General features: G+C 37.1%; 1 protein-coding gene across 3 annotated transcripts; it reads left to right on the forward strand.

The window, feature by feature from the left end:
- Positions 1 to 1,789: 1,789 nt before the first annotated feature.
- LOC110602924 (protein MALE DISCOVERER 2) lies at positions 1,790 to 8,669 on the forward strand. 3 transcript variants are annotated; one of them, XM_021740525.2, is made up of 13 exons: positions 1,790 to 2,252; positions 2,394 to 2,819; positions 2,921 to 3,053; positions 3,129 to 3,200; positions 5,522 to 5,665; positions 5,745 to 5,888; positions 6,268 to 6,317; positions 6,419 to 6,868; positions 7,012 to 7,202; positions 7,334 to 7,466; positions 7,570 to 7,727; positions 7,810 to 8,001; positions 8,118 to 8,669. In XM_021740525.2, exons 2-13 carry the CDS (start codon positions 2,720 to 2,722, stop codon positions 8,376 to 8,378), a joined length of 2,028 nt encoding a protein of 675 aa, XP_021596217.1. In that variant the 5' UTR covers positions 1,790 to 2,252; positions 2,394 to 2,719; the 3' UTR covers positions 8,379 to 8,669. The 3 variants fall into 3 exon arrangements, with proteins under 3 accessions (XP_021596217.1, XP_021596218.1, XP_043808104.1); XM_021740526.2 differs by having other exon boundaries at positions 5,763 to 5,888; XM_043952169.1 differs by having other exon boundaries at positions 2,921 to 2,949.
- The last annotated feature ends 17,116 nt before the right edge of the window (positions 8,670 to 25,785 follow it).

The following is a 25,785-nucleotide window of genomic DNA, read 5'->3' on the forward strand; positions in this document are numbered from 1 at the left end:
ATCATTTTACTATGAACCTATTCATCCTGGTTGAGATCACTAAGGGGTCCAAGTGAGGGGATGAGACATTACTGTTTACTTTTAACTCAAAGTTTATTGGATGTCGAGATAATGCCTCTACTACCATAACGTTTGCCTCCTTTTGTCTTCCTCTCTTCCATTCATCTCTTTGCAACTCAGGACCACCTACAATCATATCAATTGTTCCCAGGGACTGAAGGTCATCTTTCTCGTTTTTGCCTTTTTCTTTGGGGGTTGTTCCGACTCTTCTTCTTTTATAAATTGCCCTTCCATCTTCGCTTTAATGGGTGAACTTATTCAAGGCTCCCTTCTTTACTAGCTTTTCAATTTCATCCTTTAGGTTTTAGCATTCATCCGTTGTCTGGCTGTAGCCGTCATGAAATCGATAGAACTTGCTTTTGTCTCTTCCATTTGAAGTATCGAGGTTCAATCTTCGAGAGTACTTGATATGCTCATCATTCTTCTGAATTCATATGAGGACGCGGGACCTACTTTCAATCAAGAGGGTAGCATTTGACATCCTAAATCAGGCGAGAAGTTTAGAGTTGGCTACGAATAGTCATGTCTAAGCTTATTGGCAAGCAAGAGATGTCTTTTAGGACGAAGGTATTAGTGCCTATATTAAAAAGGTGAGATGATGGCTCCTCCACGACTATAAGGAGATTACGACTGTTATGACTCTTCCTCTTTTCTTTCTTTATTGTCGATGAGAAACTGGTGTTTTCATTAGACAAATTTCTTTTATTTTTATTATATTACTTTCTAGAGATTGATTTATTATGTTGCGAGAAGTTATACTCCAAAAAAAAGTATTTTTAATTTTGCATGTATATTTATTTAAGGATAATGTTGGTGCTGACGCTATGACTTTATCTACTCATCTATTCAATTAGGATTTTAGAATAGAAGAATTTGAAGTAATTATAGGTTAAACCTTATATTTTTATTATGATTTGTTATAATTTTGAATATGTACCGAACTCATTGATTTAATGCAATGAATTTGCAAGTAAGAAAAAAAAATGAAGTAGTTGATTTGATATAATGATCGAAAACACATCAATTGCTTTTATAAATTTTGATTTAAGTCTACACTCACAAAATTTTCTATTTTAAAATAAATAAATAAGGCACTTGTCGACGTACAAAAGTGCATTTCCATAGGTTGATGGGTGCCACTTTCTCAAACCCAAAAGCTGAGATAGAGGGAGGCACGCAATCTCATGAATGAGATCGTGGAACAGTCGATGAAACAAAAGCGCGTCCGAGTACATCGGAGGTGGGCCCCACCACCAATCATAATCATAATACTTTATGTTATTCCCGTCACAATTTTTTTTTTACTTTTTAGTATATTAAATTTTGTTAACTATTAAAAAAATTTTAAAAATAAAATAATTTTATAATAGCTAATTTTTATATTATTATAATATAAAAATAAAAATAAAAAGTAGATAATAATTTTAAAATAATTAAATAAAAAATGATAAAAATTATTAAATAAAAAGAGTATAAAAGAGAAAGAAAAAAAAAAAAAACTATTCTCACCGCCGACTTGACGGCGATTCGATTGCTCCTGAATAAAATCTACCCTCCAAACGGGTCTCAATTAAATCACCAAAAAAATTCTTTAATATTTATTTAAATAAAGGAAAAAATAAAATTATTTATTATTATTATTGCTGTTATTATAATAATGGGACCTACCGAACCAACGGAAAGAAAAAAAGGTGAACAAAATGGAAAACAGAAACACAGAGCCTCTCGGGGTGGCTAAGAGAGAGAAAAAGAAAAAACAAAAAAGAGAGAGGAAAAGAAAGCAACTCTGGGAGGAGAGAGAAACAAAACAAAGGAAAAACAGGGAAAAAAAAAAAAATCATAGAGAGGAGAGACAGAGAGCGCCACCCCTGAGCGAGGCACCAAAGATGATCGAAGACATGCTCTGAGATCATCCTTCAAAGGGGCAGTAATTGAAAAATATATAATTTTCTTCACAAATTCTGCAATTGTTTATTAAATTTCTTATAATTTGTTTTTCATTGCTGCCTTTTTGAGTCTCTATCTGTCTATCTTCCTCCTATCTAATTACCACCCAATTGCATTTTTTTCCTTATGTTGGACAAAACTTTTTCTATTGAAAAGAGGATAAACAATTATCAAATTACACCAGAATTGCAATCTTGCCCTCAAGAACACCAGCATTACACCATCTTCTCTGCCACTTTTTTGTGGTAAATTCATTCACCCTTTTGCTTTTTCTTTCTTTTGGATTGCTTGCCCTTGAGGGTATTCCTTGATTCTTTGTTGGCTGTGAAATTCTCTTTTTGCAGCATTGTAATATCTTCTAAGAATAAGTATTTTTTGCCTTTCAGCTCTAATTCATTTTGTGGAGATTTTGGGAAGATAATCACCTGCTGAGCCACCTTATGCGTATTTCAGAAGAAAAGGGTGTAGAAAATAATTATTAAAGCAAAGATGAGGGACCCTGATATTATCATAGCCAACAACAAATATGAATTGTTTGCATTTCTTTGTAATATAGTGTTGTATAGTTATTTGTAAATCAAAGCAGATACACAGGGATACAGTAGCCGCTCTTTTTGTTATCATTGTGAATTAGGGGGTGGTTTTGAATAGAAAACCTGGCGATTTTGTATTCCTGTTGCTACCTCCACTGCCATAATTGGTTCACCAAGCGATGGGAGGTAGATGGAACCCATATGGATTCCGGTTCCTGTGCTTCTTTGTTTTGATCCTTGGTCTTGAAATTCAAGGCCATTGGTCGATTAATGATGAGGGTAATTCTCATTTTTCACATTTAGTTTGACATGTGTTCGTTAAAATGTCAATGTGTAGATTTTTTTAATATATTTTAATTCAACTGGGCTGAGACATGCAGGACAAAATCTGTTGGAGTTTCGTGCAAGAGTGAGTTCTGATCCTTTTGGTGTTTTTGCTAACTGGAATTCCAATGACAGTAATCCTTGTTTGTGGTCTTGTGTTCATTGTGTGGCTGGCAAAGTGCAAACACTGTAAGTTCTTATTCATGCTTGCATAATATGGAGAAAAAAAACTGAATTTCTTATTACGCTTTCTGTACTTTGCAGAGATCTGAATGGGCTTGATTTGGAAGGGACACTGGCACCTCAGCTTGGAAAACTTAGTCACTTAAGATCTCTGTGAGGATTCATACTTTTGCTTCTTTTCAATTCACAATGACATACTTGCATGAATTTCTTCTTTGACATACACTCACAATGCTACTGCCATTTAGTTTGTCAATTGAGGAGTTGAGCATTGATTTCTATATACCGTTGAACTTGAAAGTGCATTAGAACTTAAATTTTTTTTTAAAAAAAAGATATTCCCAAAATCTATTAGTTCTCGATTGTCAACACCAATAATATTGATAACGCAAGAAAATACGTAAGTATTACAATTAGAAATTTCAAAATAGGAAAATATTAAACCAATACTAACTAGGAAAATACTAAAAAGACTAATAGAACTCTTCTTAAATAGTAACAGAATTCATAAATGACAAAAATTCTACGTAAAACTTAAATTTCCCAACTAATGGAAATCTAATTTCTTTACTTCAAGTTGAAAATTAAATTAAAATAATTCCTAAATTTTGTTTCTTTAATTGCATGATTCTTTTATAGCTAGAGAAAACTCAACTTCGAGTTTTATAGTATGGAAGAAATAAGAACTGAATTTAAAGATCATTTAAATCTATCTTCTTCAATAATAGCAATATGATTGAAAAATTAAGTTTATTCTTTCTTTTATACTTTCAAGAACATTAATTTATAGTCACAACTACCCTGGAATCTCTCTTCACTTCACCATGAACAAGAGAATTTGATAAATTTCAGTCTGCATTGTTTCTCCACGGGTTGTTTTTCTTCTCTCCCTGTGATAGCTTCCTCAGACTATTTTACTCATTCTCACGAGCTTCTTTCTTTATATGATTCTTCAAATTTTCTGACTCGGTCTTGTCAGCTCAGATTTCAATTTGTGACAGCTCAACTTGAAGAGCATTTTTGTTAATTCTCAATTATGAATAATAATAATCAAAAGAAGCTCTAACAAATACATAGATGATAGATATGTATAATATAATATTAATTATAATAGTGTTAGAATTATAAGTCTCAAAAATAAAAAAATGTTAAAATAATCTTATTACTTACCAGGAATATAAAAAACATTTAATAGGAAACTCTAAACAATAGAACTCTAAATAATGGAAACCTGAACTTCTTAAATTCTGAATGAAAGATTTTAAATGTTATAATTGAGATTAAAGAAAAATATTTCCTACATAGATTAAAGAAAAATAATTCCCAGATAAACATTTTCTTCACGACATCATTCTCCATTGTTGGAGAAGACTGGACCTTGAATTGTATTCCTGAAAAATAAAAACTGAATTTTGGAAATAAATTAACTGTCTTTTTAGATGATAGCAGTAATATTAAAATGATGAAATTCATTCTTTCCTTCACATCTCCGAGAACACATGAATTGATAAAAAATCAGCCATAGCTGCAGTTGAAGGCTTTTCAATGTTTTGTTTTTCTTTTTCTTTTTCTTTTTTTCCTTAGGAAAGATTGATCAAAATTTTTTTGCTCATTCTCATTAGCATTTTCCTTTAGAATAGGTTGCTTAAAATTTTCTAACTCAGTTTTGTCATCTTCAATTTCAAATGTAAAGTCTCAATTGGTTTCATTTTATCTTGTTTGCTCTTCATTATGAAATTGTTGTCTTGCATCCGTTTGAGTTGTAATCACATCTTCGAAAACTCTTAATAGCACTTCCAACTTTGATTTCAACTTATCCATAGTTTCTTGAAATCAAATATTTGACCATCATAATTCAAGTAGTTAGAACTCATTTGGGACTGGATATAAGAAATTTTCCTATGTACTTGTTGAAATATACATTTCTTTTTCCGTCCTTCAAGTTTTCTCTCCCTAACTCATAACAATTGTCGGTTCAGAATTCAGAAAATAAGATAGGAGGCTAATATTCAGCACCACTATATGAATCCCTTATATTTTAGAATCCCTGATATTTTATCTAATTATACCTGGTCAGAATTGATTTTAGATTGCAATCTTTGAATATCAGCTAACATGTAATATAATTGTTAAGAGAAGACACAAAGAATAGATGCACAGATTCCATCACTTTGGGAAAGAGAATTTGCTTCTGCCTGGCGCTGTGAAGGAAAATCTGCTGTGAGAATGAAAATCCTGCACAGTGAAAGTTCCAGACTTAACAACTTCAAAGTCATTGAGATTCCAAATTAGTGGGGATAGTAATTGATTTTGATATACAAAACCTAGTTTGTAGTTCATTATCTATAGTTAATTTGGGATATTAGTGGACTATAGGCACTGCATCTGCAGTTTAAATGTGTAGCTTCATACTGTAACCTCTGTTGTGCTCTTGAAAAAAAAAATTATGGTTTTCTTTCTGTTACTTGTTGCAGAGTGCTCTCCAAAAACCGTTTCTCTGGCACCGTTCCTGAAGAGATTGGAGAACTCAGAAAGCTGGAGCTACTGGACTTGAGGGGTAATAACTTCAGTGGAGAAATTCCAGTGGCAATAGGAAGACTGCTGTCACTAAAATGCTTGTATGTTATATAATTGATTTCACTGGTTTTTGTTATTTGTATTTAGTGGTTTTGTAGAGTAAAATCACTTGTACCTTAGGTTGCTATGTGGCAATAGATTTGAAGGCAGCAGTTCTCTGGAGATTGGGAAGCTTAAGTTATTTTCTGAATCGCAATTGGATGAAAATGTTTCATGTGATGCAGCTTCTTCCTCTGCCTGTGTAAATACAATGTTTGGAAATGGGTAAGTGATTTGCTCATCTCCCTCTTCAAAACCCAGTGATACACATTGGCAGTTCACAATCAAATCACTACTTTGTGTGGAGAAATAATTGTTACATATGAGCAATAACATATTACATAATTATATTTCGTCACGCAAACGAGCAAAAATACGTTGCCTTTTGGATCACCCCTAAAACTTGCTCAAATGACCTGCTTAAGGTATCTCAGTTGATGAGTATGATGAGATGATATGCTTCTGTATGGGTTATAAAACACTATAAGTACATCCCCTTTTATCCATATATGTATTGATACAGTTAAAACATGCTTCTGAATTTTATCTATGTTGTAGGTTGTTTATTCTGTTCTTTCTACTAAAATTGTTTCTCTCTTATAAGGTTCAAGATTGGAAAAGACTCTCTGCATGAACATGATAAGCAGCCAGCCAGTGAGTCCCAGCGGCTTCCCGATCTTTTCTTCTTTTAGAACATTGTCTTCTTTACCCTGGTGAGAAACAAAATAATGTATATTTTTTTTCGCGTTGAACAGGTTCACCTGAGCCACGCACGGCCCAAAATGCCGAGATCCTTGTCAATATTGCACGTCGTGAACTATTTGAATGGTCCAGTAACCTCCCAGCTGCACCTGCTAGTAGTGAGTCCTCCGATCAACAGATTATTGCATTACCAACTAGCACAAGTAGTGGGAGTTTCCCAGCTATACCAAATGCAAACAAGAATGAATCTGCTCCACCACCAACTTCAATTTCTGCGTCTCCACCGAAAGGGTTCCAAAGTGACTCTGATTTCAGTTCAAATAATGGTTCTCAAAACAGTGAAACTTTTGAAACATGGATCTATTTCTTGATTATTCCCGTTGTGTTTACCTTGATCTTTATTGTTCTGGGCCTGCTATTTATGTGTCGAAAAAGAGGAGTCACGACCATAGGTCCGTGGAAGACTGGATTGAGTGGACAGCTGCAGAAAGCATTTGTTACAGGTGATCTGTAGCTTTATTTGGTTTAACTGCATGTTCATTAGATAGTTCACTGTTCAGATTAGTGTTTGCCTCAGTCTTGAAGCTGCCTTTTTTTTACAAAATTTTTTGCGCGTGGGTGTAATGATCTATTACTTGAAATTCAGGAGTTCCCAAGCTAAATCGAGCAGAACTGGAAACTGCCTGTGAAGATTTCAGCAATATAATTGCCACTTATTCGGGTTGCACATTTTACAAGGGAACATTGTCCAGCGGAGTTGAGATTGCTGTTGCATCAGTTTTAGTTGCTTCTTCCAAAGATTGGTCAAAGAGTGCAGAAGTAACCTACCGCAAAAAGGTCTATCTTTTTGTGGTCACTGAGTTGAATATTTAACGTTTAAGGGAGATGGCATCCAACGATTCTATAATTTAAGTCTCTTGGCTTCTCTATTAAAACTTTGTTTCCATTTTTTTTTTTTTACATTGTAGATTGACATGTTATCTCGGATTAATCATAAGAACTTTGTCAATCTTATTGGCTACTGTGAGGAGGAGGAACCTTTCAGTAGGATGATGGTATTTGAATATGCTCCTAATGGATTTCTTTTTGAGCATCTGCATGGTAATACTCCCGTCATATGAATTTAGTGATGGAAATGTTGATAAGTTTCTCCAGTTGTAGGTATTTAGACTTTAGAGCCTGAAACATTTATTTTTGCCTTCAGTTAAAGAAATGGAACATCTTGACTGGAATGCAAGGATGAGAATTATCATGGGCACTGCTTATTGCTTACAATACATGCACCATGATTTAAATCCACCAGTGGCACATTCTAAGTTGAATGCACGTAGTATTCTTCTAACCGATGACTATGCGGCTAAGGTAATCTCTTAAATGGGTTGGCTGATTCTATCCTTTTTTTTTTTTAATGAACTTTTCTCACATATCTATGGTCCTCTCTCAGATTGCTGAGATCAATTGCTTGCGACAAGCTTTCTCAAAGTCGAAGTTCTCAGGTGAGAACGAGTCAGAGAATTCTTCATTTTCCCCCGTGGTTGATCTGGAGACAAATGTCTATAGTTTTGGGATGCTTTTGCTTGAAATCATTTCTGGAAAGCTCCAATACTCAAAAGAACAAGGGCCCCTCGAAAAATGGGTAAATCTTTGATGAAATCCTATTCTCTCAAGCTTTCAGAATTGTTGTGTGGCTAAATTAATATGTAGCTGCATGAATGGATGGCTGAGAAGCATATAATTATCTATAACATGCAGGCCTCTGAATATTTGAATGACAAACGTAGTATCAGCTACATGATTGACCCAAGTCTCAAGTCTTTCAAAAACAAGGAGCTTGATGTCATATGCGAGGTTATCCAAGAATGCATACAACCAGATCCAAAGCAGAGACCAACAATGAGGGATGTCACTTCCAAGTTGAGGGAAGTGATTGCTATCTCACCTGATCAAGCAGTTCCAAGACTTTCTCCACTGTGGTGGGCTGAACTCGAGATATTATCTGTTGAGGCGACTTAAGTTCTGTCTCACTCTCTCTCTTCTCTGTATTGTAAGTTAAGTCTCTCTCAAAAAAATATTAGCTTTTTGATTTGTGCTTCCCCCACATCACTGAATACCATCAATGCTTTCAGCTTCGACACCCCTTTTCTTTTTTTGCATCAGTTGTTCTACAAATGTGGGCCTGTGATTTCACTGTATTCCATTTTCCTCTTTTATAGCATTTCCATCAGAACGAGAATGTAACATATTTGTTTGCTTTGATGGGGGTACTGTGCTCCCAGCTGGTTCATTTCATATCTATTTTGTGATTGTTTGTGGTGTAAAAACAACTAACATACCACTGGGATACTAGTCCTAGTGAACATATTAATTGCGAGCCTTTTTCTTTTTCTTTTTTTTTTAATAAATATTTTAAATAAAATAGGCTGTTAGTCTTCTCAGGATTTAAGTAATTGAATTTACAGCTTATTTGCTGTTCGTAGGACGTGGGGTTCAAGTAATTGAGCCGAGCCCTTTCTGATTTTGTAAATAGAGTTGCTGCGTTTTGGCACCGGATTTTCTGGTAAGGCAGGAAAATAAGCACCAATTTAATATTTCAATCAAGAGTAAGAAACATGGGAAATTAAAAAAAATTATCAAATACTAAAAATTAAATGGTAACAACTTAAAATATAAGTATTACTTTTAATATTAATTAAATACATTTTTTTATAAAAATTTAAGTTGTAATTTACCATAATTTTTTAAATTTGTAATTAAATAATTTATAAGAATTTAAAGTGTAGATATTCATAAATTATCTTATAATAAAAAAATTTTGAATCTATTACAACCCTCGAAAATGTTAATAGTAAATAAAAAATAAAAAATTAAGAAAATAATTCTAAATTATAAAAGAGAAATATTTCAACGGGCCAATGTTTTGAGCCCTCCCTAAACTAACAGCCTATTACCGTTTGAGTTTGAAGGGTTATCGTTAGAGGTCTATCTCAAAGCGAACAACCTATTTCTATTTAAGTGCAATAGTCTATTATTTTAAGCTCCTTCTGCACCATCTATTCTTCTGGCCTTCTCTATCTCAGCCGTCCATCTATAAGTATATAAAGTAACTAACTAAACTCTAATCTATCAATACCTTATTTTTGCACAGTTGACCCTCACAACTCCATCAACTCCTGCGTCCCTTTCTTCTTCCCTCAATAACATCAAATATTACTGATTTGTTTCCATAATAATCATCCTTTAATCTCTAAATGATTAAATTTTAAATCAGCCTTATGAAAATCTTGTTTTCAGTTAAAATATCCTTAATTTGTTTGCTTAGTACCCTGCACCGAAAACCTTGACAAACGATTTTAATTTGGTCTGCAATCTGTATCACTTACGTGCAGAAATTAAATTAATTTAATTTCACTCGCACATGCATATTTGATTTACATGCAAAAATAAATTATCTATCTGCACATGTATGAAAGTCAAATTTTCTCTGTGCGCTTTTACTGTTAGTGAAAAGAGCATGTTTGAATTTAGGAAAACTTTATAGCAAGATCCTATGTTTTTTTTTTTGAAAGTAAAACTACTGATTGTATTAATAAAATTTCATCAAATAAAGAGAGATATCATCTCAAACAGAGAGACTATCATGCCTAATAGGTTCTCTAGCGAAAGTATGAGCAGTTAGAGTGACATGACGACGAACCCATCTAACAGAAATATCAATTCTAGGATCTAACAAAAATATACAATCATTCAAAATCAAACCTGTTCAGAAATATATAAATGTCGAGACTGAAAAGATTGAACTATTTGCAAACAGTCCATAAGAATGCAGTCATTAAAAAGTAAAAATTCAATCGCAAAGAACAAACAGTGATGGAGAGCTAAAACTTTTGTTTCCATAAAAAATAAAATGTCCGACTTATAACTAGTAATCAAATCTTTCAATGCATTAATTGTCCGATGATTGGCGAGTCCTCAGCAGTTCCAACACAGGACAATCATTGCTTTCGGCTATCCCAATCTTCTGTTACCTTTTAAATTAACATTTGCAGGGGTGTGGTTAGAGGCATTCTGTTGAGAGAAATGAAAACCTGTAACATCATTATCCTGTTGAGAGGAAGGAAAATCAACATTGTTAAAAAACCGAAATAGATATTTCTTTACCTCTAATTCCATAATAGATACCCTCTAAATGATGCCATAAATCTGCCAAAAAGATCTGCATGTTTTGAAAATTGATTGGATTGTGATGACCGCTGGATTCCTTCACCCCAGACCAGGGGCTTGACCACAGCCCAAGGCCCACGACGTAGGGGCCCGCATACCTGATGTACATAACAAGCCTGGCTCATCCAACCTTCAAGGCCGGGCTCGGCCCATCTTCCTCACTCAAGTCGGCCCGGCCCGCACAAAACAGACCCTCCTCACTCAGGCTTAGCATCCGGCCCAACTCTCAGCCCAGCCCAGGATCCGGAGTAATATTCACCAGACAGCCTGGCAGATCCGCTCGAACGTACGCACGAGGAGAATCAGAAGCCGTTACGCATGGAGCAGGCGGCTGATACCCTAGTACCTCCGAATCCGCATGGCAGAGACGCGTGGCCCAATCCTGGAGAGACCTTTACACGTCACCAGCAAGCAAGACAATGTATAAAAGAGGAGTCCCCTCCTCAGAAAGCCAAGGCCTTAATCTGTAACACAAAACCCTTGTAAAACCCTATTCTATTGGATCTCAGATCATCAATTGGCGCCGTCTGTGGGAAACGAAGGAGATCTTTTCATCACCGGAGTTTTCACTTTCAAAACCCACTGAGATCCACGATGGCAAACCACCAAGACAGTAACCTTAATATTCCAAATGACCTGAGCTCTGCCCAAGATGGGCAGCAGTTCTCCTTTTCTAGCCCTACAACGTTGAATAACCAAACACCTATTTCTCTTAATCCCTCGCCAAGTCTGGCAGGGAATACTCCCACCATGACCCTGTCTAACCAAGACATTCAAACCATGGCTCTCCAGCTACAAACCACTGCTCACTGGTTGGGCCAGATAATGCAACAAAGGGGACTTAGCACCCCAGTAAACGCACTCCCAGTAGTGGAGGAACCCAGAACCGATGAACCCTAACCTACCTCTGCCCACCTCCGAACTAATAACCACGATGCTGGAGAAGAGGAAGAACCGGAGGCCCGAATTCATGGGCGAAGGGCAAGAGAGTTGATAGAAAATGAAGAGGTGAACGACTATTCTGCCGAAACAACCAGAGAAACGGGAACTGACACAGAGGAGGAAGAATGCAGTTTGGGCAAAAGATCCAGCCCGGAAGACGAGAAAATGAACCAAAGGCTGAAAAGGTTGAAAGAGCAGCTCCTAGCCGAGCTAGGTAAGAAAGATCAGAGTCAAACCTCCTTGCCTACTTCTTCTCCTTTCTCAAAGTTAATGCAGCAGGAGATCGTTCCCAAAAAGTTTATGATGCCGCCGATGGCGGCCTATAATGGAGCTGGTAACCCGAGAGAGCATGTCATGAACTATAAGACCTTCATGGAGTTGCAAACTCTGTCAGATGCTCTGATGTGCAAGGTGTTCCCAACAACGCTCTCGGGGCCAGCGAGGGCATGGTTCAACAGCCTGGAAGCAGGAAGCATTAAAAGTTTCGGAGATCTGGCCACCCGTTTCATTAGCCGGTTCGTAGCCGGGGTGCCAGCAGATAGGAAGACGAGCTATCTGGAAACAGTGAGACAAAAAGTTGGTGAATCCCTCAGAGAGTATGTCGCCCGTTTCAATACGGAGGCCCTGCAGATTCCCGAGCTTGACGAAGGAAGGGCGGTAGAGGCCATGCAAAAGGGAACAACCTCTGCCGAGTTCTTTGGTTCTCTGAGTAGGAAACCTCCGACCTCACTGGCCGAGTTGATGAAGAGGGCGGAAAAGTATATAAGGCAGGACGACGCCTTAGTAACGAGTAGATTTGCCAAAGGGGGGGAAGGAAAAGAGAAAACCTCGGAGGAGGGGAGACCAGAGAAACACGAAAAGAAGCATGGAAAGAGGCCTGAGCCGTATAAGCAGGCCTGGGAAAGAAGGGATCAAAGGCCTCCCCCTCCTCCCAGGGCTCATGAACCACGAGTGCTCCCTCCTTGGGTCCCGGAGAAGCCGACCCCATTAAATGCGTCCAGAGCCGAGGTGCTCATGGCTGTCCAGGATAAGGAGTTTCTCCAGTGGCCCAAACCTTTGAAGTCAGACGCAGATCAGAGGAATCCTGACAATTATTGTCAGTACCACCGGACGCATGGCCACGATACAAATAACTTTTTTCAGTTAATCGCGGAGATTGAAAGATTGATAAAAAGGGGGCATCTCAAAAATTTTGTGAAGAAACCGGAGGGGCAGAGGCCTCAACCCGGTCCGGCAGCCCAGATGCCCAGGAGAACTGGCGCTGGACCAGTGAATGATGGGTCCAGTGGGACCATTAATATGATTGTTGGAGGAACTGGAGGACGGATGAACCGTCGAGGAAAGAAGAGAAACCGGGAAGGGGAGACCAGCAATGGCGAGGCCCCGAGGTCGTCCCGGAAATTCAAAGAAAAATAGGATCCCGTAAGATCTCCTGGAAACAAAAAAACTACCGGCGAGGCCCCGAGGTCGTCCCGGAAATTCAAAGAAAAACAGGATCCCGTAAGATCTCCTGGAAACAAAAAAACTACCGGCGAGGCCCCGAGGTCGTCCCGGAAATTCAAAGAAAAAACAGGATCCCGTAAGATCTCCTGGAAACAAAAACTACCGGCGAGGCCCCGAGGTCGTCCCGGAAATTCAAAGAAAAACAGGATCCCGTAAGATCTCCTGGAAACAAAAAAACTACCGGCGAGGCCCCAAGGTCGTCCCGGAAATTCAAAGAAAAACAGGATCCCGTAAGATCTCCTGGAAACAAAAACTACCGGCGAGGCCCCGAGGTCGTCCCGGAAATTCAAAGAAAAACAGGATCCCGTAAAATCTCCTGGAAACAAAAACTACCGGCGAGGCCCCGAGGTCGTCCCGAAAATTCAAAGAAAAAACAGGATCCCGTAAGATTTCCTGGAAACAAAAACTACCGGCGAGGCCCCGAGGTCGTCCCGGAAATTCAAAGAAAAAATAGGATCCCGTAAGATCTCCTGGAAACAAAAACTACCGGCGAGGCCCCGAGGTCGTCCCGAAAATTCAAAGAAAACAGGATCCCGTAAGATCTCCTAAAAAAAAAAAAAAAAAAAAAAAAAAAAATGCCGAGCTCCCAGCTCGAACGGTCTCATATCCTTATAATACTCAAGGTCGAGCTCCCAGCCCGGACCGATGTCCACAAAAACCCAAGACCGAGCTCTCAGCTCGGGTTGGCTCATATCCTTAAGGGATCAAGGTACGAAGGCCAAAGAGAAAGGCCGAGCTCTCTCCATAGCAGGACTCATAAATGACGACATCCTTAGGAGGATAAAAAGGCTATAATCAAAGCCTAAATCAGTTTATCTGAAACAAATATGCGAAATTACAACAAAGACAGCAGGACTAAAAGCCAACAACTGACATGATAGTTGTCATTAAAAAGGTACGAGACTTGATCTCTCAGATTATCAGCTAAGCGCTGAGCTCGCAACTTAAGCTTAATTCAGAGCCTCTGAATGAAAAGATGTAGTTTACATCACAAGTACGAAGAGTAGAGATAAATGTCAAGAAATATGAAAAACAAAAAGGAAAATAATATTTCATTAATAACTATTACAATTTATTTCTCCGGCGAAGAAGAAGGATAGATAGTCCTTAAAGGACTTACATCAGCAAGACCGTCCTCGCCCGCATTATCTCTATTTACAGCCACCCCCGAAGGAAGCTCGGTGTCCCTGGGGCCAGAGCTCTCAACATTAATAGTAGGGGCAACTTCTGACCTAAGATGGAGGCCGTCCTTCTCAGAATCAAGATCATCTTCCTCCGACCCTACCTCAGACTCCTCTGACGAAGACTCAGCTGGCCGGTCTATGTTCCTCCGCGAATCTCCTCGGGGCAAAGGGAAATCATCCTCCCCGTACAGCACTGACTCGCCATCTGAGTCCACTTCGCGCCTACGAAGCTTGGCCAAAGGAATATCAGGAGCCTGCCTAGCTTCTCTTAAACCACGATTGTAGCCAGTTACATACATACGGTAGGCCTTCTCAAGGATAGCCTTTTTCATCTCACCAGAAGCTTTATACTCCCCAAGGTGTTCTTCACAAGCCTCAGCCACAAATTCCTTAAACTCAGAAGAGTCTTTGTAGTCCTGAAGATGAGCTTCACAGGCCTGATCAATTTTAACCTTCAGCTCATCAGACTCCTGATACTCCGCTATATACTGTTCACGCTTCAGCTGCGCCTTCCTTTCCGCATACTTTACCACCTCAAGCAGGGCTAAACATTTATGTTCCAAAGACCTAACTTCATGCTTTAGCTGTTGTTGGCGAAGGGTGAACTCTTCAGCCGATGAAGACAGATCTTTGATACGTTCAGAACTTGTGCCCAATTCCTGCTCAAGGACTTCCACCCGGGCTAGGGCACTTTCCTTCTGAGCCTTCACCTCACTCAGGTGAGCTTGAAGCCCCTCAAAATCAGCCTTTAAGGCCTCATGTTGGCGCTGGATCTCGGCTCTTTGGCTTACAGCCTCATCTCTCTCCTGAAGGGCCGTCGTCATAGAGGACAGCTGTTTCACAACCTCTACACAACGAGTCTCCACTTCAGCTGCCCTCTCATCAGACTCCTGGAGAACTCTGCGAGTACGAGACAGCTCTGACTCCAGGGATTTGCTACGCTCTGCCGCCTCCATCGCTTTGTCCTCAGCTCTTTTAGAGGCCTCCTGGGCAGAATGCAACTCCACTCGAAGAGACTGGATCTGCTCCCGGGCGGCTGCCAGGTGGCCCCTTGCATCACTGGTGGCAGTCAGGTTCTCATCACGACGCGCTTCCTCGATCCGGCGGTCCACGGACCCCCGGAGAGAGAGATCACGGGCATCCACCTCCATAACCAGGCCTAACACCTAGGACGGAAGAACAATTGTCACGAAAAGACACCGAGCAAACTCAAAAGAAAGGTGAAAAAATAACTTACCATCAGTAGCATTTCTCCAATCGTCGATCCGAGCTCCTCACGAGAGCGAGATTGGAAGGACACCTGCTCCTTGGTAGAACTGGCCAAGTGACCAGTCAGGGCCAGAAGACGAGGATCCGAAGCCTCTATTATCCCGCCGAACATCCGTTCCCGGAGAAGTGCGGCAACAGCGGAGGCCGGAGACTCCGAGGAAATGCTTGACAGGTCCAGAATGTTGTCAGTAGGGGACGACGAAGGAACAGTAGACACACCCTTCCCTTTCCCAATGGGAGGAAGAGGTGGGGAAGGACCCACAGCAGTCCGGGATTTTTTCCGAGCAGGAGATGGGACAGGCGTTCCAGAAGGGGTCGGACGCTTGCCCCCTGTCTTTGAGGGGACACCCTCAGATCCCTCAGGCTCAGTCCTCACAGGGGCAGGGGCACCTTCACCAGAAACCTCTGGGCTTTGATCCTCCAGGAGGACGATCTCCATCCCTGTCCTAGAAATCTCCTTATCTTCAACAGGGGACTTAAATTTCCCCCCTGACACCTCCTCAGTAGAATGAACGGCATCCTGCCCCACTTGTTCAGTAGCTGGAGTCTGCTCCACAACAGCTAGGGAAGCTTCCCTCACGACCTCTAAGGAGGCTGGAACGGATTTAAACCCTTCAGCAGGCGTCGAGGTCGAGCTCGACCCGCCATGGCTAGATGACCGAGCTGATTTGGTGCTGCGAGAGCTCGGCTTGGAAGTTCGAGAAGAGGCTTTGACGGGAGGTCGGCTGATCTTCTTGGAGGAAGCGGCCTGAGCCAGCTCTGCAGCAATCTCAGTTACAGAACGCCCATCCCCAAAGGCGTCAAAAATGGCATGCATGTTCTCCCGAGACAGGTCAAAATTCTTGGGGAATTTGATGCCCTCCATCCTAACCTCAGAAGCTGCAAGAAACAAGAGGTTATAAAGAATCAGCATACTTCCTGATATCATGAGCAAAGAAGAAACAGAATAGCTGGACAAAGCACTATACCCGTGTCCCGGATATCCCCAAGGTTAGACGCAAACATACATTTCTCGACATCATACTTCCTCTCAACGGAAGTCAGTCGAAGCAGCCCGACCTGCTCAATGAGACTCAATTCGGGCAGATCGTTGCAACCCGGAAAGATCTCCCCCCACCTTAGGTCCACATCCCATGATCGGCAGGACCCTAATTTCAACTCCGCCACAAGGAAATTCTCTACCCATCCCTTTATAGAATCCTTGTAGCCCGTAAGAAGAGACAGCCCATTACGGGGGGAAAAGTAATAGAAGTTTTGCTTCGCCCTAACCAGGCGGAAAAATGTGACAAACAGACAGGCTGTAGGGGCGAAACCCCAACCCAGACAGATAGACTCGAAACAGGACATGAACAAAATGGAATTCGGGGATAACATTCGAGGAGTTACCCCAAAGTATTCAAACACCTCAACAAAGAAAGGGGTAAAAGGAAGCGGTAGACCAAATTCTCTCTGCTTCAGGAAAAACACTATGCTACGAACCCCTTGGGGATCCACTAAACCAGGTGGGCAAGGGTAAGGAAGAACTATCCTCTCATTCGGAAGAGGTGCTCGAATAAGATACAACGGAGTGTCTAAAAGCCTCCGGGAAATGTGATTAGCTATGTTGGAAGGGGTAATATGCGACTCAAGGTCAAAAACATCAGGAAGCTTTAAACTTGCCATGGAAGAACAAGGAAGCGTACCTGAGAACACGATGGGGTGAAAAAAGAGACGTAGAAGGAATTGCAGGAAGACAGAGAGCAACCAAGAGCTGGTTCTTCAAAAGACAGAAAGAATTCGAAAAGAAAGAAAGAAAGGCTATTATGAGGCAAAGCGCTGATACTGAACAGTTTTGTCTTGGAGCGGCGCGATCATTAATTGTCCTCGAAGTTTACCATCTCGAACGGTTAGGAAATCACCGGCCAGACGGTAAAGGGGCAAAAGGGTGATCGCTGGGCTTCTCTACATCTATCAAGGGTCAAGTATACGATGACAGTCCATCATTTAAAAGCCCATTCGCCATTCACATAATACAGGCCCAAATCATCAGTCAGAGCAACTTAGCCTACCACTTTACCATCCCTATAGTCAATACCGTGGAAACAGAGGGGCAAGTCATGAAAAGACTCAAAAGTACAAGCAAATGGGAGCATGATAAAGGTCAGACTTACGCATCACTTAAAAAGTTATAAGATTTGATTTACCACTACTAAACAAAGGGTGGAAGATCGGAAAAAGGCGCCAAAAGCACCTCGGAGTCATACAAAGCTGAGAGCTTAGAGTTCAACTCATATAAAGCCGAGCTCAGAGGTCGGATTAGTCCAGCTCAGACAGCATGACTTGAGAGCTCGGCCAGCTAAAGGAAACTCAAAGCTCATTTCACTAAGCAAAGACAAAACTCTCAGGTCGATCAATTCAGCTCGGACAACATGACCTGAGAGCCCGATCGAATGACGGAGACTCAAAGCTCAATTCATCGAAGTAAAGACCGAGCTCACAGGTCGGTCAGACAGTCCAGTTCGAAAACTTGGAAGCCCAGTTGACTAAGTGGATCCGGAGTTCAACTCATCAGAGCTCGCGGATAGGTTAGATTAGCTCGGGAAAAAGCAGGACAGAGCTCAGTTGGTTAAAATGATAAGGCGAGCAATCTAAAGTATTTCACACATAATAGAAGAAGAACAGCTTAAGCATGAGAGCAGAACAAGAGCTTCATTAAAAGAAAAGCACATTACAGCACGTTACAAAGGCCTACACTACGGGATAAAAGACTATTCTTTAAGAATTTACATATCCAGATACTTCCTCATCTACGACTATTACCTACCCTACTATTCTAGTCTTCAGCTCGGAGGACTTCTCGTAGCTCGGAATGAGAGTTTTTCAGAAAAGGCCAAGATCTGTCTCGCTATCACAGGGGAACTGAACAAGTTGATTCCCATAAGCATTTCTCACTGTTCCCCTGGGCGAACGTCCGGTTATCCAAGTGTGATGCACGATACATTCGAACTAGCTCAGATATGGTATGCCGGCCGTGCATCACACATGAAAAACATAAGTCTTCGAGGCTATGGCCCCGAAGAGATCGCGAAGTACACATTCGAATAAATCGCTGGAGACCTGACTGAGTGCAGCAGATCCCAGTCTCACGTAATACTGGTACTTCACACCAAAGGGAATAATAATACTGGTACTTCACACCAAAAAGAACAGCAAGCTGAGCGCCGGCGCCACTCCCGTTTATATCAAAAGAGGACAACAAGGGCATCGAGGAAATTCCCTGTTTCTCTATGGAAAAAGGCAAAGTAAGATCGAACCCCTCAACAGTCCAGAACTTCTCTGGAGCCCGGACAACAAGCAGAGGAGGAGGCCGGCCAGACGACCTGGGTAAATCAGTTTCAGCAGCTTGCTGAATGGTCTCGCCTTTCGCCTGCCATATCCGAAGAATCTTCAATGCACCATCCAGACGCCTTAGAGGTAACACTGAATTTTCAAGAATTTTGAACTGACCCATTTTTATCTCAGGAACTGCCAAAAGTTTCAAAACAGGGACAAGTCAGAAACAGTTCTCCCTTAAGATGATGAGAGCACAATCAAGGCAAACCTCTGGGGCGCAAGGCAATCTGTTTGAAGAAGGCGTCGGATAGACCTGCCACAGATAAAACAAGAATTTCTCGCTTCAACAGAAGGCCCAAGAATGAAGAAAAGCTGGCGCTGGTATATACTCGGAGCCTGAGGACTTAGCATGGGGCAGAGCTACAATAGACCCTAAGCTAATGATGTCAGATTTCTAAAAGATATTCACAGAAAAGGAAAGAAAGGAGATGTCCAGATAATGATGACAAGAAAGTAAAGGCGGCAGAGGACAAGAAAAATAGAGAAAAGACAGAAAGAGGAAAGAGCAGATAGAATTCGGAAACTGCGCAACGACTGAAAGATGAAAGGATGTTATTAAGGCACCTGAACCCGAACAGACGCGATCATAATAGTTCTTGATATTCACCCCCTCGGCAGTTGGAGCAATAACAGCCGAGAAGGTGAAGGGGCAATTGATGACCGCTGGATTCCTTCACCCCAGACCAGGGGCTTGACCACAGCCCAAGGCCCACGACGTAGGGGCCCGCATACCTGATGTACATAACAAGCCTGGCTCATCCAACCTTCAAGGCCGGGCTCGGCCCATCTTCCTCACTCAAGTCGGCCCGGCCCGCACGAAACAGACCCTCCTCACTCAGGCTTAGCATCCGGCCCAACTCTCAGCCCAGCCCAGGATCCGGAGTAATATTCACCAGACAGCCTGGCAGATCCGCTCGAACGTACGCACGAGGAGAATCAGAGGCCGTTACGCATGGAGCAGGCGGCTGATACCCTAGTACCTCCGAATCCGCATGGCAGAGACGCGTGGCCCAATCCTGGAGAGACCTTTACACGTCACCAGCAAGCAAGACAATGTATAAAAGAGGAGTCCCCTCCTCAGAAAGCCAAGGCCTTAATCTGTAACACAAAACCCTTGTAAAACCCTATTCTATTGGATCTCAGATCATCAGATTGTATGTGAGAAACATCTCCACCATACAGAAATCATAAGTGACGATCGGAATATATGTACAGCTCTTAATAGGGATAACAACATATTCTTTTTCATCAATAGTCAATTGGCGCAGGGAGGAAAGGAAAAGAAAGAGTTAGGTTTAAGGAAGAGGAAAAAACGAGAATATCGAGGCACAGAGGAACCACAAATGGAAACTTATAGCAAGATCCTATGTTGTAATTAAATAAAAAGTCGAGGTAAATAAACGATATAAATAAATATTAAGCATAGGTATGAGTAATAGTCAAGCTAGCATAGTTAAAAAGCAAAGATAGTGTAGGAAATTGGAAATTTTGAAGAAACCTTAAAATAATAGTAAAATTAAAGTACAAATTAAAATAAAATATATTTACAACGAAAAAAAAAATCTAAACACACTAAAATATCTACATACAAAAAAGTAAAATAAAATTAGAAAATCGTAGAATATAAGTCCAAATAATCGAAGCCACGAGTAGGCATAAAAACAAAACTTTAGGTGGGATTAATACAGGTTGTTATTGACTAAACCATTAACAAAGTTTTTTGGGGCTTCAATGATGTAATGAAATTTTTTTTTCTTTTTCTCAACCACTTTCCTGATGTATTTTGGTTTTTTTTCACAACCAATTGCATGATTTTTACTGTTATTTTATAACCATTTTTTACACAAAGTCTCTACTTTACTTTATACTCTAACTTTTTGCTTGTCTATTTAACCACAATATATTTTTGACAAAATTGAAAAGTTTTTGCATCATGTTTTTAACTAAGTCCAGTATTTACAAATAGAAAAAATATTCAAAAGATATTAAAAATAGTAGCTTAGAATAAAGAAGATCAAGTAAATAAACATATAAAAACAGTCTTATGTGTAAAAAGTAAATCTTTTTATACCTTGAAAGAGAAGATGCAGAGCATAGGAGATGTTTCCTTCCCATTAAAAAACAAAAAGCAGAAAATCATTAAATAAGAAATGGCCTGAACAGAAAATAAAATTAATAAAACAATGAAGATAAGAAAGTATTAAAAAAAAAAGTAAATAAACATGTAAAAAGTAATTAATTTGATGTGTAACCTATTGTTACCAATCAAGCTACTTCCAATGCTCGCAACAATCGATCTAATCGACGTTCTTCCACTAACAATGCATCTTATTAGCAATCTCCTACATATCAGCAATCTCCAGCCTATCCACAATCCCACTGGTGTCCAAACAGGAGCAATCAGTAAAATTTATGGTGTCCACTATCTTCTAACACATCTTTCAATGGAGTCACTTGCCAATTGTGCAATAAATATGATCACACTGACTCTGTATGTCCCAGCAGATCTCATAATCACCTTCAAGCCAGAGCAAATTTTATTTCAGCTACTAAAACCATAGGTTCTAGACTCCGGTGCCTCTCATCATATCGCTATTGTCCTCACAACATGCATGAATACACGGGTTTTGAAGAAGAGATAATGGGTGATGGTAACAAAATCTCAATTACACACACCGGTTCTACTCATTTATATGCATCTAACAATGCTTTGAGGTTGTCTAATACTCTTTGCGATCTCCAAATTAAAACTAATTTAATTTCTGTTAAAAAATTTTATCAAGATAATATGATCTCAGTTGAATTTTTTTTTTTAATTTTGTTGTAAAGGATCTTGTAACTCAGAAGCTGTTGGTGCACAGCCGGAGTAACAATGGATTATATAAGTGGCCAATCATAACATTGTCCTCTTCGTCACCTGAAGCTCACACGACAACCTTAACTACTTCTATTAAAACCTGGCATCGTAGATTAGGTCATCCCCATGAAAGAGTTCTACACTTTATTTTAAATAAATGTTCCATTTCTGTTTCAGCTCAAGACAAATTTTCCTTTTGTAATTCTTGTCATTCTAATAAAGCTCATAGGCAACCATTTTCTCAATTTACTTTGACAAGTTCTAAGCCAATTCAAAGTATATTTAGTGATTTATGGGATCCATCTCCGACTCTTTCTATTGCAAAAAATTATAATATTATTGCATCTTTGTTAATCAATTTACCAAATATAACTGGCTTTACACCTTGAAACACAAGAATGAGGTCAAACCAATTTTTCAAAAATTTCATCCTTTAATTGAAAGATATTTCAATTCCAACTTCTCTCTTTTTATACCGATGGTGGTGGCGAATTTCAAAGTCTAGATTCATACTTTAGTTTGAATGGAATAGAACATTTGAAAACTCCTCCACATATCCCATAGCATGTTGCTCTCGTTGAACGCCGACACCAACACATTATCAAAATAGCAAGAACATTACTCTATGAAGCATCTCTTCCATCAAACCTTTGGTCTTTTGCATGTCATCGTGCTATTTACCTTATAAACAGAATGCCACCAACACATTAGCCTAACATTCTCCATTTGAAATGTTATTTCAAAAAAAGCCAGATTATTTGTCCTTAAAAACCTTTCGATGTTTGTGTTACCCATGGCTCAAACCTTATTCATCCAATAAATTAGCCCCAAAATCTGCCTTGTGTTTACTTAGGTTATTGTCATTAGGCCATCTCCAACCTATGCACCATTTTTTACACTATTTTAGTGCTTTGCATCAAAATAGTGCAATATTATTTTCAACCTTATGCACCATTTTTAATCCCAAAAAGAATATTTTATTTATATTTTTCTCTCTTTAATGTTATATAATTTATTTTAATTTAATTTTATTTATATATTTCACTCAAAAAATTCATATAATTTTATATATTCACTCTAAATATTTATATATTTTATATTTTCATTCAATATTTAAATATTTAATTATTTTATAAATATATTATAAATAAATTAATTTATTATAAATATTATTTATAATTGTGAATATATCAATTTAAATTAAATTATAATAATTATAAAAATATAAAATAAATTAAAAATATAATAAATTATGAGAGTAAAAAAAATAAACTTAATTGAAAATATATATAAGTTTTGAATTATATTATAAATTAAAAAAAATTAAAAAAATATAAATTTTGAATTATATTATAAATTAAAAAAAAATGGCGTGACACTGTAGCGCAGCGTTGGATTTTGGCGCTGCATTGGAGGGCCATCTCCAACGTCAAAATGGAATTTGGCGCAGCGTTGGAGATGGTCTTAGTGTTTTGATCCTCTTACTTTAAAAATTTATGTCTCGGGATATAAAATTTGTAAAACATGTTTTTTCATACAAAACAATGTACTTTAACATTTATGTTTCTAGTTTCTAGTTTCAATAGGTCTCTCCAATGATATGACTTATATCAATTACAATCTCAAACCTTATCCCATGACTCACCTACTACTTATCCCCGCCCTTCTCAAGATTTATCTAGTCCACTCGCCTACACTTATTTCTCTTTCAGTTTAATTTCGTTTCAGTTAATTCTCTTGGTCTTAACAAGGAAAATAGGTGTGTTTTCAATTTCATGTGAATTTGATCATTTCACCATTATCTACAGTTGTAAAATTGTTGATAAGCAGAAAGATTATTTTTGACCGATTTCGATAACCGCGAATCATCTAACTTGAGGGAAGTCATATTAATAATAATAGGAGATTCTTTCTATTTCATATCTTTCACTTTGTAATATTTTTTCTTTTACTTTTCAATGCTGATTTTATCTTTTTATTACTGATATTCTACTGTTAAGAAATTCAGTTTAGATAACTTTATATTTAAATGGTATTTACCATTAAATAAGTGATCCATCAAATCTTTTTTCACTTTCTATATTTTTTTACTTAAATCTCTTTGATCCCCTGCTTAAACTCATGTCCTGAAAAACAATTATAGGAAAAGAATAGAAGGAAGGAGAAAAATGCTGAAAATGGAAAATACGCGTAAAACAAGGAGACGACATCGTGTAGGAGTAAGGTTAAAGAAGAGAATTAAAACAATTATACATTTACATTAATTTATATTTATATTTATATTTAAAATTTTAAATAATAAAATTAAATATTTTTAATTTATAATAATTATAGTCAATAAAATTCAATTAGTTAATTTAAAATTTATAATATAATCTTTAAAATTTTAGATTAATAAAATATATAATCTTTTAATTTAAAATTTTGCATTGGAAGTTGATATATTTTATATTTATCATATTGAATATTAAATATATTATTTATAAATAACAGTTTAATAATAATTTAAAATTATTGTAGAAAAAGTAATTTTTTTTATATTTAATAATTATAGATCAATTTTTTTATTTATTATGAAAAAATAAATAAATTATTTTTTTATACTAACATGACAAAAATAAATATAATAAATTTTAGACCGTTACTTTATAATTACAGTTTAAATATATAAATTAATTATTTTCAACTGTTTAATCATTTTTGTAGTGTGAATTTGCAAAAATAACGCGAAATATGAAGAAAAGCAATGGATAGTTTTACCGTTTTGGCAAAAATTTGAGTAAGAAATGCAAAGGCAAGATTAAACTGAAAATTAAAAAAAAAAATTCATTTTAATGGTATAAACATAAATAGTTTAAATTTAAAAAATAATTGATCAAAATTAATTTTTTTTAATTTAAATCGAATACAATACCACCGATAATTCTCTGATAAACAGAAACTTATTTTGATAAGAATTACAATAAATTAGGAATTCTTTCAATAAATATCTATAAAAAAAATTATGCCCTAAATTATTTACTCTCTTTCTTACATTAATTTTTAATTATTAGGACTTCAAAATATAATAATTTACTTAAATATTATAGGTAAATGGTCTCTTTAGATTTTTAAAAATTTTATCAAAATCATATAAATTCTGATTAAATAAAATGGTTTATTTGAAGATTTAAATTCCTAAAAAATAGCTTAATAGCCAATAAAATTTTTATTGGATAAATAAATTTAATTTTTAAATTTTAATATTTAATTTATGAATATATTTATTTATATTTATATTGTTAATAAATAAAAATAAGAATGGTATAAAATATCATAGAAATTTATAAATATTTAAATTTAAAATTATTATAAAATATAAAAAATAATTCACTTTAAAAAAATTTAAATTACCTTTTATTTTTCTTTAATTAAATACCAATTTTAATATTAACATCTCATTTATTATTAAAATATGTATATATTATTATAATTATAAATAATATTACATATATAAGATAAATAATATAAACTATAAAAATATATTAAAGAATTAATTTATAAAAAATTAATTAATATTTTATTAATAAAGCTTAACTATAAAACTATAAAAATTACTAAGTCATTCAAAATTAATAAAAAATTATAAAATATTTTTTAAATTAATTTACAAGATTATTTAAATCATAATCCCATATCTAAATATGAAAATTATATTTAAACTTTTAATATATTTCATTATTTTTATTATTTTTATTACATATATTATATTATAATAATTGTATTTTTTTAAAAAAACATATTAAAATTTTAAAAAGATTTTCTAATGTCAAAATTTGAGCTTTTAGTTAATAAAAAAATTAAAAAAATATATAAAATCATTTATGGTTTTGATTGATATAAAAGATCTTTTAATTTAGCATTTATTAAATTTAAATGTTAATTTTTTAAAAACTTTTAAATAATATTTTATTTATTTTATAAATTTTATAAAATTATTTATTTCATTTATAACGATATAAATTAACATATGGAGCACAACCCATGAACCAAATTAATTTAACTCATTCATGACATGATGTTTCAAGTACAA

The sequence above is a fragment of the Manihot esculenta genome, chromosome 16 (assembly GCF_001659605.2).
Source record: "Manihot esculenta cultivar AM560-2 chromosome 16, M.esculenta_v8, whole genome shotgun sequence".
NCBI classification, from domain to species: domain Eukaryota; kingdom Viridiplantae; phylum Streptophyta; class Magnoliopsida; order Malpighiales; family Euphorbiaceae; genus Manihot; species Manihot esculenta.